Source organism: Perca fluviatilis, chromosome 23, assembly GCF_010015445.1.
Source record: "Perca fluviatilis chromosome 23, GENO_Pfluv_1.0, whole genome shotgun sequence".
NCBI lineage: Eukaryota > Metazoa > Chordata > Actinopteri > Perciformes > Percidae > Perca > Perca fluviatilis.
In genome coordinates, this window is record NC_053134.1 from 25,793,945 (window position 1) to 25,813,305 (window position 19,361).

At 42.5% G+C, this 19,361-nt stretch overlaps 1 protein-coding gene and 1 long non-coding RNA gene across 2 annotated transcripts; both read left to right on the forward strand.

Moving 5' to 3' along the window:
• Positions 1 to 4,044: 4,044 nt before the first annotated feature.
• Positions 4,045 to 7,365, forward strand: LOC120553708. Its single transcript, XR_005638198.1, has 3 exons — positions 4,045 to 4,206; positions 5,665 to 5,750; positions 7,245 to 7,365. It is a non-coding gene; the product is annotated as an uncharacterized LOC120553708 (long non-coding RNA).
• Positions 7,366 to 16,462: 9,097 nt separating this feature from the next.
• LOC120553706 (microsomal glutathione S-transferase 1-like) lies at positions 16,463 to 18,884 on the forward strand. Its single transcript, XM_039792399.1, has 4 exons — positions 16,463 to 16,565; positions 16,865 to 16,997; positions 17,375 to 17,466; positions 18,485 to 18,884. The coding sequence occupies exons 2-4, from the start codon at positions 16,881 to 16,883 to the stop codon at positions 18,729 to 18,731; spliced, it is 456 nt and encodes a 151-aa protein (XP_039648333.1). The 5' UTR covers positions 16,463 to 16,565; positions 16,865 to 16,880; the 3' UTR covers positions 18,732 to 18,884.
• Positions 18,885 to 19,361: the final 477 nt, after the last annotated feature.

Below are 19,361 nucleotides of genomic sequence, written 5' to 3' on the forward strand. Positions count from 1 at the left end.
AAACCTGTAGGGGAGCCCCATAGAGAAAAAACCCAGGGGCCCTATGAGGAGAAAAACCTGTAGGGGCTCTATGAGAAACCTGTAGGGGGGCTCTATAGAGAAACCGGTAGGGGAGCCTCTATAGAGAAACCTGTAGAGGGGCCTATATAGAAACCCTGTAGGGAGTTCTATAGAGAAACCTGTAGGGGGCTCTAGAGAAACCTGTGGGGCCCTTAGGAGAAACCGCAGCTATAGAGAGAAACCTGTAGGGGGCCTCTATAGAGAAACGTAGGGGTGGTATAGAGAAAACCTCGAGGGGCTCTATAGAGAAACCCTGAGGGGAGCTCTATAGAGAAACCTGTAGGGGGACTCTATAGAGAAACCCTGTAGGGGGGCCTATAGAGAAACCTGTAGGGGGCGCCATAGGAGAAACCTGTAGGGGGTTTATAGAGAAACCCAGGAGGAGAGAGAAACCTGTAGGGCCCCATAGAGAAACCCTGTGGGGAGGGCTGTGAGCAGAGGAAACCTTGGGGGCCCAAGAGAAACCTGTAGGGGGGGCTCTATAGAGAAACCTGTAGGGGGTTTATAGAGAAACCTGTAGGGGGCTCTATAGAGAAACCTGTAGGGAGGGGCTACAGAGAAACCTGTAGGGGCCTAGGGAGAAACCTTTCTATAGAGAAACCTGTAGGGGCTCTATAGAGAAACCTGTAGGGGGGGCCTATAGAGAAAACCTGTAGGGGGCCCTATAGAGAAACCTGTAGGGGGCTATATAGAGAAACCTGTAGGGGAGCCTATAGAAAAACCTGTAGGGGGGGCTTTATAGAGAAACCTGTAGGGGAGCTCTATAGAGAAACCTGTGGGGGCTCTATAGAGAAACCTGTAGGGGAGCTCTATAGAGAAACCTATAGGGGGCCTACAGAGAAACCTTAGGGGGGCTCTATAGAGAAACCTGTAGGAGGAGCTCTATAGAGAGAAACCTGTAGGGGGGCTCTATAGAGAAACCTGTAGGGGGCTCTATAGAGAAACCTGTGTAGGGGAGCTCTATAGAGAAACCTGTAGGGGGGAGCTCTATAGAGAAACCTGTAGGGGGGGGCTCTATAGAGAAACCTGTAGGGGGGCTCTATAGAGAAACCTGTAGGGGCTCTATAGAGAAACCTGTAGGGGGCTCTATAGAGGAAACCTGTGGGGAGCTCTATAGAGAAACCTGTAGGGGAGGGAGCTCTATAGAGAAACCTGTAAGGGGAGTTCTATAGAGAAACCTGTAGGGGAGCTCTATAGAGAAACCTGTAGGGGGCTCTATAGAGAAACCTGTGGGGGAGCTCTATAAGAGAAGCCTGTAGGGGGAGCTCTATAGAGAAACCTGTAGGGGGTCTATAGAGAAACCTCTAGGGGGGCTCTATAGAGAGAAACCTGTAGGGGGCTCTATAGAGAAACATGTAGGGGGCTCTATAGAGAAACCTGTAGGGGGGCTCTATAGAGAAACCTGTAGGAGGAGCTCTATAGAGAAACCTGTAGGGGGGCTCTATAGAGAAACCTCTAGGGGGCTCTATAGAGAAACCTGTGGGGGCTCTATAGAGAAACCTGTGGGGGGAGCTCTATAAGAAACCTGTAGGGGGGCTCTATAGAGAAGCCTGTAGGAGGAGCTCTATAGAAGAAACCTGTGGGGGGGCTCTATAGAGAAACCTGTGGGGGCTCTATAGAGAAACCTGTAGGGGGGCTCTATAGAGAAACCTGCAACCAAAAAGCGAGGCGAAGAAATGGCCAAAACTGCATAGCGCCTCTTAAAATTGAATAAGGTATTTGTAGCTGTACGGAGAACACACACAGCACATGTTCAAAAGAGGACGTCTTTCTTCAGAGATGTTTTTAACAAACTGCTTATGATTAAAGCAACCCACAGTGCTGTGAGGGAAACTTTCTCTATCAATCCCAGCTATGACAGACCTGTCCCAGTCTGTTTGAAGTCTGCAGCAGGAGGCAACCCGGGACCTGAAGCAGTAAATAAAACACGCTGCTTTACTCTGCCTCCGCCGGTTAATAGGGCGGCCGCGCTGATCAAAAGAACATTAGCTTTGATTAATCAACCCATACCCCGGTGGCCCGCGTCCAGCCCATTGATCTGCCGCTGTATGGAGGTCAGCACCGGGCTCCGCTGCATGTGAAATACTCGGCTGTAGTTTTCACACTGGCCTGCTCAAACTAAAATCCACCCTCATTGATTTTTCTTTCATTTCCCTTCTTTAAAATGTCCTTCTGTTCAAAAAGTTACCCATACTGAGGAACTTTGTGCAGCTCTGCCCCAGCGGTGTGATTTATAGAACATAACACAGTGCTGTGTAAGGAACTGGAGCCTAAAGACAGCAGCTTACTAACCTTATCCAAACAGAACCACGGCTCTGGGAGAGCACACACTGTGTTCTTTACAGCACGACTGGATTCAAATCTTCAGCTGAAGTAAACGGCATATTTACAATTATAGATTCTTCTGTACTCTTAGTTTCACTTTATGTCAGACGTTGAACTAATAGGAGGGTGCACTTTCCAACCTCGTCTCCTGGACATCGACAGTAGATTTAGTTTTATATCCTATTCATTTACAACAGCAAATACGTTTTGTAAGAAATGTAATTCGGCCTTGATGACTGATGGTTGGTGCTTATTAATAGTGCAATAAGCGATAACATGTGAGACATGACAAGGCGAGAGAAAGGAAACAACAACAACCAAAAAACTAAAAAGGATAGAAATGCTGATAAGCCTACATTATTAAGTAATTAACAAGAGGTCCCTTAATTCAAAGATTAGAGATTTTAAGTTTGGATTTTCTTATTGTGCACACGTGACTGCACTTTGTGTGTGTGTCTGTGTGTTGGAGTTGTGTCTAAGGGTAAAGCAGTGGCTGAATTGGACCAAAAAAAAAAAAATAAAAGTAAAAAAGGTACCAGTACTCTAATTCAGCAGCTGCATGACATGATCATCACATATGTCTTGAATATATTATAATGTGCTTTGTAGCATTTCATGACATACATTCAGGGCTTGACATGAACCTCACCAGCCTGTGTGTTTTAGAAGATATCTAAAAAATGCCCTCAGACCTCTGAGGGTTAAAAGGTGACCGTGGTGTGATTCAATGTACGTAAAGAAATAGATTTACAAGCCATTTAAATGTAAATGGCACCCAAATCAAAAATATATAGGCTGTATTATTTAGCATATAACTCAAGAGGGCTTCTATCTGAGACGGATTAGCAGCTGGGATCGGCTGCAGGAACAAATGATAGAAGAACATAAATATTTATCCCTATTAATCCTGTGGTATAATCCCCAAATCTTTCCAAGACCGGACAATCCGTTATTAAAATGCTCACGTGAAATAGTGAAAATCCAGCATAAACACCTGGGCTCTCATTTATAAACGTGGCATAATGCATAAAACGGGGCTGAAAATGTGCATACGCCACTTCCCACGCAAAAGGTTGTGATTTATGAAAAACAAACTTGACGGCAGAATTCTGACCCATGCGTGCGCACATTTTGGAGACAATGGGAATGGACGACGCAGATTGTGAGGTGGTGAACTGAAGACAGACTACAGAAAGTACATGTGGGAATAACGATTACTCGTAACATGTTCAAGTATTGATGCCTCACGCACATTTTTTTTCACTCCATATCACCCACGGTATGATTAAGATTAAATGCAGCAGTGTTATTTGCGCTTGTACTGAGTGATAATTGTTCCATAAACATCTCCAACTCGAATCTTAAATAAAAATGTGTTCTATGCCCGCCACGGCCTGCTGTTCTGGATTGCAGGATTGGATGGTGGCCGGGATGGGGGGGCCGTAGGCTGGGCACAGGCTCACAGCTGGGCTCCTGTGTCGGCGGTGGCACAGCAGTCTACTCCAGCGACCAGGGCTACCATCATCAGGTTTAACCATTTAATGAGCCATGTTAGCAAGGACACTCTCGGCGCTGTTTTCTCAGCGTTTCGCTGCTATGTGTTCACAAAGAGACACAGTTAGGCAGGTGTTTTTTTTGGGGGGGAGCTACCTACTCACCACAGGAGGTGGCAGTATGCAATAAGAAGTAAGGGTATTCATGTAACAAAAATCTGAAGACCTGCCCATTTCCGGCACGGGGGGGACAGAGACAGAAAGAGAGACGGAAAAGGTCCAAGGGGGCATTTTCTGACAAGAAGGCTCCGAGGGAGAACCAGGACAGGTCAGGGTTTCTTTCAGGACTGTTCTTTTGAGTCACACACACACACACACACACACACACACACACACACACACACACACACACACACACACACACACACACACTTTAACATGCAACATGAACAGGGACCTTACATGACAACAAGATGCGTTTAGCAACTTAGCCATTGTTTAAATTCACCTACCCTCTTAGCTGCTAGCTGCCGTCTGGGATGAGTGAGTGTGTTCAGCCAGGCTCCGGTAATAATCATCACGCAGCAGTTCCATGTGTATTTGTAGCATATGTATCCATTTTGTGTGCTGTCGTTGGTGAATATGAGTCTCTGCAGTGGCGAATTTTGTGGTAGTTTCCTTAGCCAGGCTAGCAGCCCCGACCGGGCATCCTTCTACTTCCTAGCCGCCTCCCTCGCCTGCTGAGGCCGATAACAATCCAACAAGCGCCCGCTGGTCTGGTGGAGGTCTTCCAGAAGACCGTTCAAGCCTTCGCGGCGAAAAATTGTATTTTCATGTTGCACAGACATTTTAATTGCATTTTGTGTCTGTTAAGAGGCACAAAGGCACTCTTTATCTTATGCCCCCATAACTGCCGTTTTAGCTGAGTGGAACTCTCGGCATTAGCTGCAGCAGCTCCATGTTGCTAGCACCGATTCGGCTCGTTTTTTTTGCTATCGGCAGTACTCATATACATATAGCAATCAAGATTAACGTAAAAATTGCCCGGAGTTCTCCTTTAATGTTTACATATTTCTGCTCATCATCATATGTACACTTTATGTACTGGTGTTATTGTTGAATACATTGTGAATACATATTTCTAAAATTGCATGATGTTTTTGTTAAGTTATTATTACACAATACTTTTTCTGACCTTTTTGAATCTTGCCCCCAACAAATAACCCATACTACAGAAAAAGACTAAAATGAAAACACTAAACTAGCAAACCCGCTTTAAAAACTAATTAAAACTAAACTGAATTTGAAAACAAAAACTAGTAATGAAATAAAAATAAAAACTAATGAAAAAAGCAAAACTATAATAACCTTGCTCTGTACTTGGTCTGGTTCTGGTGGTTGATTACTCCACATTTCAATTCTAATATTTTGTGAGGAAAATCTGAATCTGCAACATAACCAGCAATATTTCTCTGTCAGGTAAATGTAGTAGTACAATGTCTTCCTCTGAAGTAGAAGTACACAGTAAGTCAGTAGTATACAGTGTGGTTGCATATCAAGTGCTTTGAGGTCCTACTGTAAGTCCTTTCAGGGTACAATGGTTCTGGAGAAAGCTACAAACAGCGATACAGGACGCCGAGCACACAGCCCGTTTCAAACTGTTTGGAATGGGTAGGCTGTAATGTGACTTAGGTGCAATTATTAACTGGGTATCACAGTAGCATTTTTATTTACACTATATTGTAAAATAACCCTTATTTCCCAAATGCTCATCCTTTCTTTACAGATGCACTTTTAAATCCCCCGCCCCCCAACCCTGGGCCATCTGGGATCCCTCCTCCCTCCACCTCTGCCAAGTCAGGCTGCAGCACAGTCAGCATTTTCTTACATTTTGTTCAGTGGTCCTTGTTATTTTAAAGGTGCAATGCCACACAGATTTCATTACTTTGTGGTAATGTCTGATGTTCTATATGGTGGTATAGAAAGCCTGCAGGGAGACTCATTAATATTCAACAAGCTAAGCTGTTGGAATCTGATTGGCTAACAGCTAGCCAATGAGAGCCTGGCTGTCAGAACCCTTTACCCAGCCCAACTGGGCAAGCTCATGAATAGTAGTGAGCTCAGGCAGCATGATGTCAGACTGACCAGCTTTTGTGATTGGTCTGATTTCTCTGCTTATTTCTTTTCAGTGGCTAGAGCTGACAGAGGAGGTAGCAGTTCATTTTTCACATTCACCACCTAACACAAACACATATGGACCTAACATATTTCAAAAAATGCAAGTAAAAAACGGTTTTGTGTGGCAGGGCACCTTTAAGATAAAGAAACTTTAAATCATTAGGCTGTATGCTTTTTTTCTTCAAGTGTATGAATATTGTGGTTGACGGTGGAATTGGCTGCAATACTAGAGGCAACAGCTCAAGTCCTGCCGAGGGCCCCAAACTGGTATGGGCCACCGCTGCCTGTCTCTGAGGTTGGCAGTCATCTGAGGCTCCAGCTACGCTACTGCATATGAAGGGAGAGTGTGATTAACAAGAATCAGCTGAGACAGTTAACTCACCTACACTGCTCTCCTGATCTATCCTCACACCTGTCTCACTGCAGCTGATTGCAGGCCACGCCCACCTCCACACACATCTTTCCCTAACTCTAACCATGTCGTTGAAGCTGTCTTTGTGTTGACATGCATGCAATAAGATGGAAATGGAAATAAACTCATAAGTAAGAAGAATATAATCGTCATCATAAATACTTACTAACTAAAAAATATTAATCATATTCATATATATTCATATATAATCATATATATAGATCATCTACAGTCTGTTATTAACATCAGCAACAGATCGCATGTAGATCATTTTGACAGCTACTCTGTCTTAATAAAAACAACTGGAGACTGTGTACAAGCTGATATTTGGGTCTGATAACATTTTTAATAAAACTGGATCGGACCGAACAGGATGTGAGTGTTTCTGTGACTTCCTGTTCAGCCTGAACGCTGTTGGAAACGGCTGCAAACTGTCTGACTTTACCTCCCCGGCTGCTGCCGCCTGCTCTCTTTCACTTTACAGGCGAGGCGCAGTTCATCTTGAACGAGCCTATTATTCGATGGTCCCTCCCTACAGCAATAATTACAATAATAATAATATTAAATACGTTTATTTGATCAAACACGTTTTACAGACACAAGTCCCAAAGTGCTTCACATGTTTACAATTGTTAAAATAAGACCCAAACATTAAAACGAGCAAGCAAATGAAGAAATAAAATATCAATGGAAATAAAAATTAAAAACAATATTACAAACATGAGACAAAAGCCAATTCAAACAAGTGAATTTTCCTTTGTTTGTTTTTTTAAAAGCATCAGCAGAGACTGCAGAACGTAAGACAACAGGAAGGGCGGGCCAGCGAGACGGAGCCGCCACCCCAGAGGCTCGGCCACCTTCAGTTTCTAGTCGACGCGAGCGTTCATGAAGCAACGGAGGAAGGCAAGAACTCTGGAAACCCAATCTAGAGAAGTTTTTACAGATTCTTTAAAAGCCTGCAGGGCTGATCACCAGACAGCTCATCCTATTCAAGTGCTCCGAGGTTCCATTTCAAAGACACGTTCCATCTCTCCATGCCCCACTTGGTGGCAACGTTGTTTTTCATGTGGCCCCATTCTCCCAGAAAAATGCAAATGAATGTAATTTCAAATGACAACGAAAAGTAAACTTCTTTTGTGAGTTGTGTGAGCCAGGTTCCCTGTGGGGGACAGGGAGCCGAGAAAAAAAACCCTGCTCTAATTCTGTCATTGTCAAAACTTTGACATAAGCGACTGTTCAGTCGTCTTTGTTGAGTGATACAACGGGTAACAGGGTCCCAATTCCTCCATGTTAATTTTTTAAAAGAAAGCACAAGACATGTATTCCTTGAAGAAATGTTTGGCGCTGCTTATGCTAAATATTATAACATTCAGGCGGTGATGTCTTTTGTTTTTCCCTTTTATCTCAGGAGGCCTTTACCTTTGCCACTGAGCCTCATAACAGCATCTCAGAAATAATTTAAGTAGCCCTTTATAAAAAAAACACTAAGACAAGTCGTAAGAATTCAGATTCAAGATCAAGGTGGGCCTTTTCTTTGCAGCGAGGGCTGACTTCCTCCAGCTTCCTATCCGACAGTACATGATGATCAAGTACAGTGTTGTGTTTAAGGGCCTGTCCTGGACTCCCCACATCTGCCCGTAACACGCGTCTGCATACCTACCAGCACGTGTGCGAACAGCAAATTAAGTGTCGAGTTGAATGATGTCCTCTGATGACTGAAGCCACACAATGAGTGCGTTATGTTCCGCCACAGCACCGCGGCATGGTTTGTCATTGTGAATAATGTCAACACAACAGTGACCGTTTGCTCGCCTGCAACCTTCTGCGCGAATTGATGTGGGCTTGACTCCTGCTGGAGGCCAGGTGAGGAATGTACACAGCGTTAACACGGCGGGGATTTATGGAGTCAGCCTATTATAGACGCAAAAGTTTCTCAGACTTCCACTTTCTCTTTTCCTTTTTCTTCTTCCCCTGACACATAAATCTGGGGAGAAATCTGGGGGAGAAATTTTCGCGGAGAAGAAGTTCTTTAATTTCATCAGCACTCCTGACTGACAAGCATCGTTATGGATAAAATTATCTTGGTAATTATCCTGCTCAAAGGAGATTTATATGCCTTTGTAAGGGCTGAGAGGGAGAGCATGGGATGTCGAGCCGCGGTAACACGCCTCTCTGCAGCACGGAGAGAAAGTGCTTTGTTGAAATAGCACCCTAATGAGGATCTCGCCTGGGCCTGATCACCCAGAGTGCATTGCTTTCATTCTGCCAAACGCCGGCGAGGAAAGGAGAGTGGTTGCCGAGTGAGCACACCCTGAACGCTGAGTATCGCACACCGGCCACAATTATCTCTGTTTGTGAAGTAAATATTGATGTCAGAGAGCTACGTTACTGTTAGCTCGCTTTCTGTTACAAGAAATGTGACGCATTTGAAGTCACTGACAATGTTCTATTCTGGTTTCTAACGTGTGATCTTCCCTCGTTTGACTTCATCTCAACTTCAAACACATTATTCAACGTAACGACAACGCAACGACAACTAAGTATGTACATATACAGTGTATATATATATATATATATATATATATATATATATATATACGGGGCCGTGGTAGTTGAGTTTAGCTAGAAAAAGTGAGCGTCATGTGGCGATGAAAGTTAAGTTTAGACACCAAAATGACTCGTTAAGTTTAGGAAAAAGACGGTGGTTTGGATTAAAACACTCCCGAGGAACAAACAAGCTTTTCCTGGGTGAAAATCTTTTGTTTTGGCCGCGGAGTGAACTCTGCTCTCCGGTTTGAAAGCTCTGTGTTTTATATTGACACCACGTTGTGCTGTTTCATTTTGAGATTATTTTCCATTGGATGTTGAAGTTCATAAATAAGTGTTTTGGCATGGCCGGCTGAGTGGCTCTATATTCATGCTACTGGAAGGGGGATTTGTTGTGTTGTGCATAATTAACCCCCCCTCCCCCTCTGCTTTTTTTCACAAATCGCACCTTGTATACATACGGTATTTCCATGTCAAAATGAATGCGATAATAAAGAATTAACGCAAATTCCTTTGGGAAATCAGGACGCGATGCAGCAGTTTGTACCAGGGTCCTGCATCTCCCTGTTCCCCCGGTGCAGTTCTTAATAATGACCAGCTCGCTCTACATTATCTCACTTATTAGACAGCGTACCACGCGGTTATTCATATGGAGGTTACCTGCTGATTACCTGCGTCTCTGTCGGGACAGTTAACTTACTAACGTAGCGCTGATGTGCCCCGCTCTCTGGCTGAGCTAACCATGGAGCTAATGCTCTGTTAGCACTGTTGCTATTAGCTCTATTGCAACAGTAGAACATGCACGACAATGCATGACGATGCATGACGATAGCATAACAGAACAGCTGGCAGGCTGAGATAGAGTTCACGTTGATGAACTTAACCAATAACACCACTTCTGTATTTACTTGGAATTACCCTGCTTATATTTTATTACCCTTGACATCACATGCTGTTTTTGGGCTGAATGCAGGCCACTTATGTTCAACAGATGGCTAATGTGATCTTACCTTAACTCTAGGAACAATAGCTAACCAGTATCAAAACATCTAAGATATACACATATAATAATACAAGCACATAGAGAGAGAGAGATGTCTGTGAATACCTTTAATGTGTGAATGTTGCTGCAGTTCTGGTGGCATCAGGGCCGACTCAACCTGCTTAAAGAAACGAGTGTCTGCAGAACCAGTGGAACTGTGTGGTATTTTGGAGCCTTTGACTGTGAAAAGACCATCAGTATATGATGTTGCCACACTTTAGCATTAGCATGCTGCAGAACACGCTGACCACAGTGGCGGTGTGCTAATCAGATCTGAAACAGGATCACTTAATAAATCCATGGTTAGGCATGTCCTCCTGCAACCTCTCTCAGCATGCTGCCGAGATCTCCTCATTATTCACTAAACTCAGCTGTCTGGCCAGATGAGGTGAGCAGAGTGAAGCAGGGATAAAGAAGGCTTGAGAACACACCCACCATTACTTAGAACCCAAAGCAGGCATGACTGATTTAGATTCTGTTACCACGTCAACCTTCTCTAAAGGCAGCGCTGCAGAGAACTCACAATGTGATGACATCATTGATCCCAGCATGCACGTGATAGCAAGGCACTACTCAAGTGACTCCGTGTGCAGACTGTACACAGCATGGAAGACTGAGCTGTTCTTATGTCTTCATCATAACAACATCTACCACAGAAACCTGTTCCTGTCATAGTCAGACAGCAGCTGTGTCCTGTGCTAACAGCTCATCACTGATTGCCTCTGGCACCAGTAAAGAGTTGATCTAGTCATCAGCCCCAATGATGAAAAATAACTCCATGACATTACTGCTAGACAGGAGCCTTAAAGAAGGTTTTATTACAACCTGTATTTTAGTTGTGGAGTTTGGGCTATTAATTCTATTGGTTATGCTAATGTTCCCCTGTAAAGGGGATAATAGAAACGATAGACCTTCAGTCAAGTCCAATGAGTAATGAACGAGCGTAAGCCACGCGTTTCCCTTCACAGTCCGAACGAGGCATTAGCAGTCGAAAACAGATCAGCAAATCACAACTGGTACTTAAAATGGGAAACAAATGGAAAGAAAGAAATTCTGGTGTTCGGCAGATTTTACATAAAAACAGGTCCAACAAACATGAGCAGTCACATGGTGAAACAGGTTGGAAACAAGCCAACAGTTTAGACTATCCAGATTATCTAAAGCCTTTAATTAAAAAGTCAAAATGAAAGTGCTCTGGTAAACTACTGTAAGTAGCACACAACATTCACTTTATCCTGTATAGGCTGCTATAGAAATTAGTGGTTTTTGCCAAATACATTTAGAAGGAAACATAAGTGCTGAATGGCCACCTTCTTGATTCACACATAATGTGGGACGTTGGTCAGGGCAAAGCGAACAACTTTGATACCAGAGAGCAGGATCCGAATCCTGAGGCCCATGTGTGGTTGGATGTAGGCAACCAAAACAAAGAACATCTTGGGACTTTGCAGACACATATTCCAAACGTGTTATTAATATGTTTATAAGAAACAAAAAAACAGGTTGGCATTACATTACTCTCTAAATGTATTCGCTGTTGAAAATAAGTAGCATATAAATGTACAGTAGGTACACGTTCCATCCAACACTTTTATATAATGAAATGTAGTGAACAACTCTATATTCTCTGACCTATTTTCTCGTTTCAAACATGTCCGTACCTTTAACAGCCACTGACGAGGCTTTTAATACTGCCAGATGTGCTAACCTGCCACCTCAACTAAATAGTTTTCTAAAAAAAATAGTTGGATGTAAAGAAGGTGCTATCAGTGATTGGAGAAAAGACAAAGCCTAAAGGCCTGAGCCTAATGAGCAGCTGTGTGGCCCTCATTAAGAGTGTAGAGCAACCGCTGGTCCTTAATGAGCTTCTTCATTAAGAGCCATTTGGAAGGGAAAGGTCTGTAAGGCAGCCAGGCTCAGCCCCCCCGAGCACCTGGGCAGGCTACCCCCATCAAGGGAAACCATTACAAATACACTAAGTCACTGGATGACAGGGTACACGTGTTAGACTCAACAGATTAGTCCCTAATTCAATCTTACTCCTCACTGACACATCGCACACTTAGTTTCAAAATTCAGATATCAGTTGTTCAGTGCGATCCTGACAGACCATGAACCGTTCATTTGAATTCAAGAGAGGATGTGTACTTTAAGAGCTGATTACCTAAAATAAATGTCCTTTCAGGAAAGTTTTTATATTCATTCTGGAGGAAACACTCAATACGCGTAATGATGGCATTGACTTTTGAGATCCCTTATCTGTAGCCTTGCTATTTTACAAGGAGTTCAGTACGGTCTGATTTTGTAGTTGATGTGGTATGTTTTTGTTCATCTTTAACTCCCCCTCCCCCCCATACTGCTTTTAGAGCCCACTAAATTGATCGTCTGTGACTGTTTCATCATGTTCCAGTTCAACAAAAATCAACCAATTACTGGTATTGTGGCTTCAACATTTATTTTGCTGTCCATCTATCCAGTTGATATGATTCCTCTATTTTGTGGTTAGGGCTGAACAAATTACTCCCAACCTATCATCAATACAGTCTTATCTGAGCAGTTTCTCCTGCCTGGGTGCTGGTCTGATTTCTTATTTCCGTGCTGCCTTTGGGCCATAGAGTTTGTGAATAGGGTCAAATGAAACCCTATTGGACAAGTTAATCACACCATATCTGTGGTTTATCCCACAGGTTGCAGAGAAAAAGCTCACACTTATCAATTCTGTCAGTCGGGGTCACCTTCCAAACCCTGATTATATGCTGCCAAATTCATTGCGCCCCACTGTACCTATGCAATTCTATGCACTCAGCATTCTTCTGTCATTGATTGGCTGCTTGTGACAGTGCTGAAAGTAATGTGGACATTGCCACTGATCAATAAAAAAATGTATGTGTGCAGAACCTAGGAGGCACTTTATAATGAAATCAATAGCTGTGCTTGCCTTGTGGCATTAAGATCATTGGCCAGGCTGTTATTTAGTCATTGTTGTCCTACACCAGCAGCATAACCTGGCTACCATAAGAAATCAATGGCAGCATATCGCAGCCAGCATCCCAATTACTGGCAGTGCTGGCGAGGAATCAATGCAGCTTTTCGCCATTACTACCCCTTGTGGGAAATCACAGGACATTTATTTTTCTTGGGGAATATACTGCACAAAGGATGACGCCTGGCTGCTGATATTTAAGATCCATCTGAGGCGCTTAGCTTCCTTTTCATTCAGGCGGGACTCAGATTGGAATCCTGCAGCAGAGTGTGAGTAAAACATGGATAAAACCATATATTGACATGATATGTGATCATAATGTATTGATCACTGGCAGCTCCTGACAAGAACATTAATCAATTTCAAATAGTAAACTGGTTGCTGCAGAGAAATTAAATGTTACTGCCAGAAATGATTTCTCTCCACCTGAGAGGCCCACTGCTGGCTTCTACTAACACACACACACACACACACACACACACACACACACACACACACACACACACACACACACACACACACACACACACACACACACACACACACACACACACACACACACACACACACACAGACCAGACAGCCATTGTCAAACACATGGTTTGTAGGAATGTGTATAACATGATGCATAAGTCTTCATCTGAGACATTCTTAATCAATAATAATGATATTAATGACAACTTGCTTCGTAATTGATTTGCTATTTTTTTGTAAGTTGAATCATGCAAGAAATAATGTAAATTTGTTTGTGGTTTAACTTATTTCATTTTTGGATTAACAAGATAAAAGTATCCAAGGGATAACATACTTAAAATAAATATACTCAAATTAATTATAACACCTACAATAACAATGAACATAATAATGCTTTGCACTAGTCACTGTGCAAAAGTTACACACCATGGAAACATCGGCCCTGACTGTGTCTCAAGGAGTTTGATAATTAAACATAGCTGTAGCATTAGCATGTTAGCATGCCGATGCTACCATCTTTGACACCATCAATAAAGAGTCCGGAGAAATGTCATATCCTATGGTTAATCTCATTTTTACTGCTCCTCGTGTGGTTAATGTATCACCAGTTCATTGTGACTTTTTTTCCTCTCTTGGCTGGTCGTCTGCTGCGTAGTGAAAGTTCAGTCCCCCATCAACACAGGATGCTTTCAGGCACAGTATTGAATGTAGGTCACCTGCATTTTGGCAGCATTGACATTGCCCAACACACAAAAGAAAAACAGACTTAAAGCGTAAAAAAAAGCTTTGAGTCGCGATAACGCACGTACAGGGTGAATGAAACGCTAGCCTGTGTAGACAGCTCTATTGATTAAAACAAAATGTGTTTTGTCAGATACGCGTTAGAGAGACAACTGAAAAACGCAGCTGTAGCAACTCCTGCACAGATGAGCCTTTGCAGCACCGAGTAAAGGAGAAGTGAGAGGAATTGAGAAAACTAACATCATCTGTGAGTGTGTCACCTGTCATTAGCATCATGCCTCCACATGTATCAGCATGTCAGATCATGGTAAACATGCCTTGGGCTGAATAGACACATTATCAACATTCTGCTTTTCTTACGTAGACGGTGCTCACTCACAACTCAACATAACAGACTGTGACTCCTCTCCCCAACTGGTATATACCCTCCCAGCAAAGTGAGTGCACTGGGCACACTGGGATGTGACAGGGAGAGGGGGCTGCCGAACACGGAGAAATAACAAGCTTGGTCTCTTTATCAGGTGTTTCGCACACTTTTCAAAGCACCTCATGCTGGTAAGACATAGCTCTTTGTTTAAGTTCAGACTGACAGTGTTTTAAGCATCTGGCTCTCAAAAAGTGACACATCAGATTAAAGGGAAATGACAGCAAGGTTTGAGACAAAAGGGATCTTGACTTCATGCAGGAGAATTTTAGCAACAGTCTGGAGACAGGAGTTCACTGAGCTTTGATGGAGGGATGAAGAACAGAGAGGAGAGAGGCGGGCTGCATTGGAAACAGCAGTGGAATACACTTATAAAGTATATTTTATAATGATGATTTTGTGTTATATTTGAAGGAGGATTCAGGGAGTTGCATATATACTAGTCTATATCCACGACGTTTCAATTTCTGGATTGTTCATGTGCCGCCGGATGTCCCTCTTTTCGGACGGATGTCCGTCCCAATTCCTCTTCCTTTGCTTTCTAAATTCCGGTGGATTTGTGAGGACTATGGTTAACTGCTCCTCAGATCTCTGCAGGGTAAATCCAGACAGCTAGCTAGACTATCTGTCCAATCTGAGTTTGCTGTTGCACGACTAAAACTACTTTTGAACGTATATGTTCCACCAAAACAAGTTCCTTCCCGAGACTATTTTGCAGAGGCCCCGTAGCTCCGTCCAGCGACCAAGATGATTGTGATTGGTTTTAAGAAATGCCAATAAACCGGGAGCACGTTTTTCTCCCATCCCAAAATGCTGTGTGGACTAGCCAGACCCTCTTCCACAGCACTGTGGAGGAAGCTCTTGCAATACAAGATTACATATACTAACTTTACTCAATCAACATATCTACAGCATTGAAGAACTCTGATCTACAATGTGAACAGAATTCTGTCCCAGGTTACTGTGTCCAAAATGGTTTTAATTGATATTTCGCTGATTTCAATCCAGCTCTGTGTCATCTTTGTGTGGGTAGTGTGTTTAAATGGTGCCTTTAGGTGTGTGCCTTTCCTCCGTGGCGCCAGTGCACGGAGCTCTGAGCAGCCAGGGTCCTCTGAAATTTGTCGAGATCCAAACTATAACATTGGTTATATTAGAGAGAGCAACAAGTTAGCGGATTGCCGAGTCACCCTCTCTGCTCTCTGTCTGCTCAGCTGCTAAGACCGCTGTGCTGGCTCGATGGTGTTTTAAGCCCCCAACCAAGCCTTCAAGGCAGCACTGCGACCATCGTCTTCAAGGCACCTAACCCTAACCATAACCATTGCCTAATCCTAGTGCCTTCCAGGCAGTGCTGCCTGGAAGACGACGTTGGGGGCTTAAAACACCAAACACCGCTGTGCTGCGAAGCATCTGCCCTCAGCATTATCAGCAAACGTTTTTTTCTTTTTACTTTAAGATATAAAGTATTAAGTAAAGTATAAAGATTTTTGACAGAAGATATGTTATTGTTACATTATGTTGTTAATAAATGTTTTAAATTTGAAAATGTAGTGAGGTACATTGCGAACAAAGGTCAGATATTATATTGCATACAAGTCTAAAAAGGCATAGCAACATGTGCTTTCAAAAAAAAAATAAAAAAATTGAGAACTGAATTGAACCATGACCTTAGAATATAAAATGTAATCGAATCGAGGATTTGGAGAATCATGACACCCCTAGAAGAGATAGTTTCTTTACTCATAGAACCAAGGTTACATTGTAACCAGATGTTTTCTTGCTGCAGCAGTTGCAGTTGTCCCGCCTCCTGAAATTCCGGGTGAAGGGTCAGTTTGTTTTTATGCAACAGACCCAGACTTCACTCCACTTCTGTAGAGTCACCACAGAACGTAAGTTAAGCTGTTAAACTATAAATTATACTATATATTTTTGACAATAGCATATATATAATGATGTATACATAATTGGCTTCTTTAGAGTGTTAAATCTTACGGACAGTATTTCATTCTCCACTATAGGTATAAGGCACAAGTACACTCTGATCACACTTTTAGAATGATACTAATGCTACACTAATTTTCGAAGTTTTGAAGATTTGTGGCAGCTGAAAGTTTAGTCATTTTATTTAGGTTATTTCTTATCTTTGCAGAAACAGAATGTTTAACTAAATTGCATCTCTTCCTGTCAGTTGTAAACCAGCAGAGATGGCAACGCTGATGGAAGATGAGGTATTTATGGCTTTCACCACCTACGCAGCTATTGTCATTGTGAAGATGTTGCTGATGGCGCCCATGACTGCATACTACCGCATGACCAGAGGGGTAGGTAGCAAGCCTTCACATCTGTTAAAACAAGTCTGACTTGATACAAGGTCCCAGGGTGTGTTTAGACCAGAATGAAAAGTCCTGTTCACAGCCTAACTGAAGCACACGCCAGGTTGCCAGGTTGTAAAAGATTGCCAAGAAAGAAAAACAAAAGGTATTTAAAGGCAACCAATTAAAAAGGAATCACTTAATTAGATTTATTTAGTATGTTTGCTAATCAGTTTTTGCATATTCTCCTCATGTATTTGCATTACGAGATTATAATATGGTACCTTTTCACCTAACCTCTGGTAAGGGTAAACACTGCAGACTTTGAGTCAATGCATGTATTATATGTTTTCTATATACTATGTATGTGTATGTATTATAATTAGGCTTTCGCGAACGAGGAAGATGTGGCCCTGAAGCCTGAAGAGGAGAGGAAGAAGCTGTTGAGAACCCATCCAGATGTGGAGCGAGTTCGAAGGTGAAATGATCAACCCCCTAAACTTGAAGTTATGGTTTGATACAATGGTAATACTCAAACTCAATTCAGTAGTTGCATTAAAGATTTCTGGACCTAAAAACAGAGTCACATTCTAGAAAAGGCTGATAAATCCTAGTTAGGTTTATTATTAAGAAGCTAAATAATAATTTAATATAACAAAAGGGTGAAAAATAGTAAATAATATTGACTAATAATACAAATCATACAGTCATGCGTGCAGCACAGTGCCTCTCAAACAAACACTGGATCAGCAGTTAGATGGATGGATGGATGGATTATATCATATATATGCGTATATCATTGTTATACGGCCTTGTTGTACACTTGATTCTGATTGGTCAATCACAGCACTCTACGGTGTGTTAAATCTGTTTAACGGACTGTTGCTACGTATAACAGACCGTTGCGAAGTATGTTGCCATGGACGGTCATAGACACTGGCAGTCTATTTTAAAATCAATACAATCGATTCAACTTGGGACTTCAGTGAAAATATTTGACACTTACTTGTGACTTGCAAACCAGTGACTTGGTCCCACCTCTGGCTAATAGCAACAGTGCTAACAGAGCATGAGTTAGCTCCATGGTTAGCTCAGCCAATGGGGCCACCTGGCTTCAACCAGAGAGCCGGGCTCATCAGCGCTAAAGTTAACTGTCCCGACCGAGATCAGCAGGTAACCCCTGTATGTATAGCCATGTAATACGCCGTAATAAGCCAGATAATGTAGCGAGAGGTCATTATTGCAACTTAAACCCCCGACAGGGTGATGCAGGACGTCTTGAATTAGCCAGAGGGGGTTCAATTCTCAATAGTAACAAAATCCATGATCCCTTACATTGTATAATCAATGTAAAGAATCCTTATTGGAAAGATTATTAAGTCATCAGTTTCAAGACTTTCCATGGACAATACAATACGTTGTAAATATGTAAAACAAGTTGCCACATATCCCAACCGATACTGCTAGATGTTATGTGTTATCTGTTTGTTGTGCAGGTGTCACCAGAATGACCTGGAGAGCGTTGTTCCCTTTGTGATGGTCGGCCTGCTCTACGCGCTGACTGGACCCGAGCTTTCTACTGCTCTGCTTCACTTCCGTGTGTTTGCCGGCTCTCGGATCTTCCACACCATCTCGTACGTTGGCGCTCTGCCTCAGCCCAGCAGGGCCCTGTCCTGGGTAGCAGGCATGCTGGTCACCTTCTCCATGACTTACAGGGTGCTTAGCACCGTTCTCCTCCTTTAGAGACAGCATTGGACTCTAACAAAACCTTATCTGTTAATTAATAATTAACTCTTGCTGCAGCTATCTATGAGCTTGATTATTAAACATCCTTAGCACTTATGCTTTACATTTTCATAGATGGAACATTTCTTTTTAATAAACTTTTCTATCAACTTTGTGTCTGGGTAATGACTTCTCAAGGTAATGGAATGGAACAAGTGCTAAAACTCAATGCGACTCTGATTCACTTAAGTACAGGTGTTCAATCTGGCAATGGAGAAGGTCATTCATATAATTTTAAAATTTAAAAGGTGAAATCCTTCAAACATAACAGTATGTCTTATGCAGTATTCAGACACTTCAAATGAAGCCAGCGAAGATAAGAATTGTGTTCATTTTCACTTTAAAATGGTTGGACTACCAGTGTATTAATATATGTAATGTAATATATACCTGAGGCTAAATTGTTACTTCATTGGCAACACCTAATAGTAAGTGTTACTTCAGCTCAGGGCAGATTACACAACCCCAGGATAAATGCCAGGAATTCTGCTCTTTGGAACTGTTTTTTGCTGATCACGATGACTGTGCAAAAAAACAAGGGAAGATGCACACAACGTCATGTTGGACCACAATAATAATTTTAATATC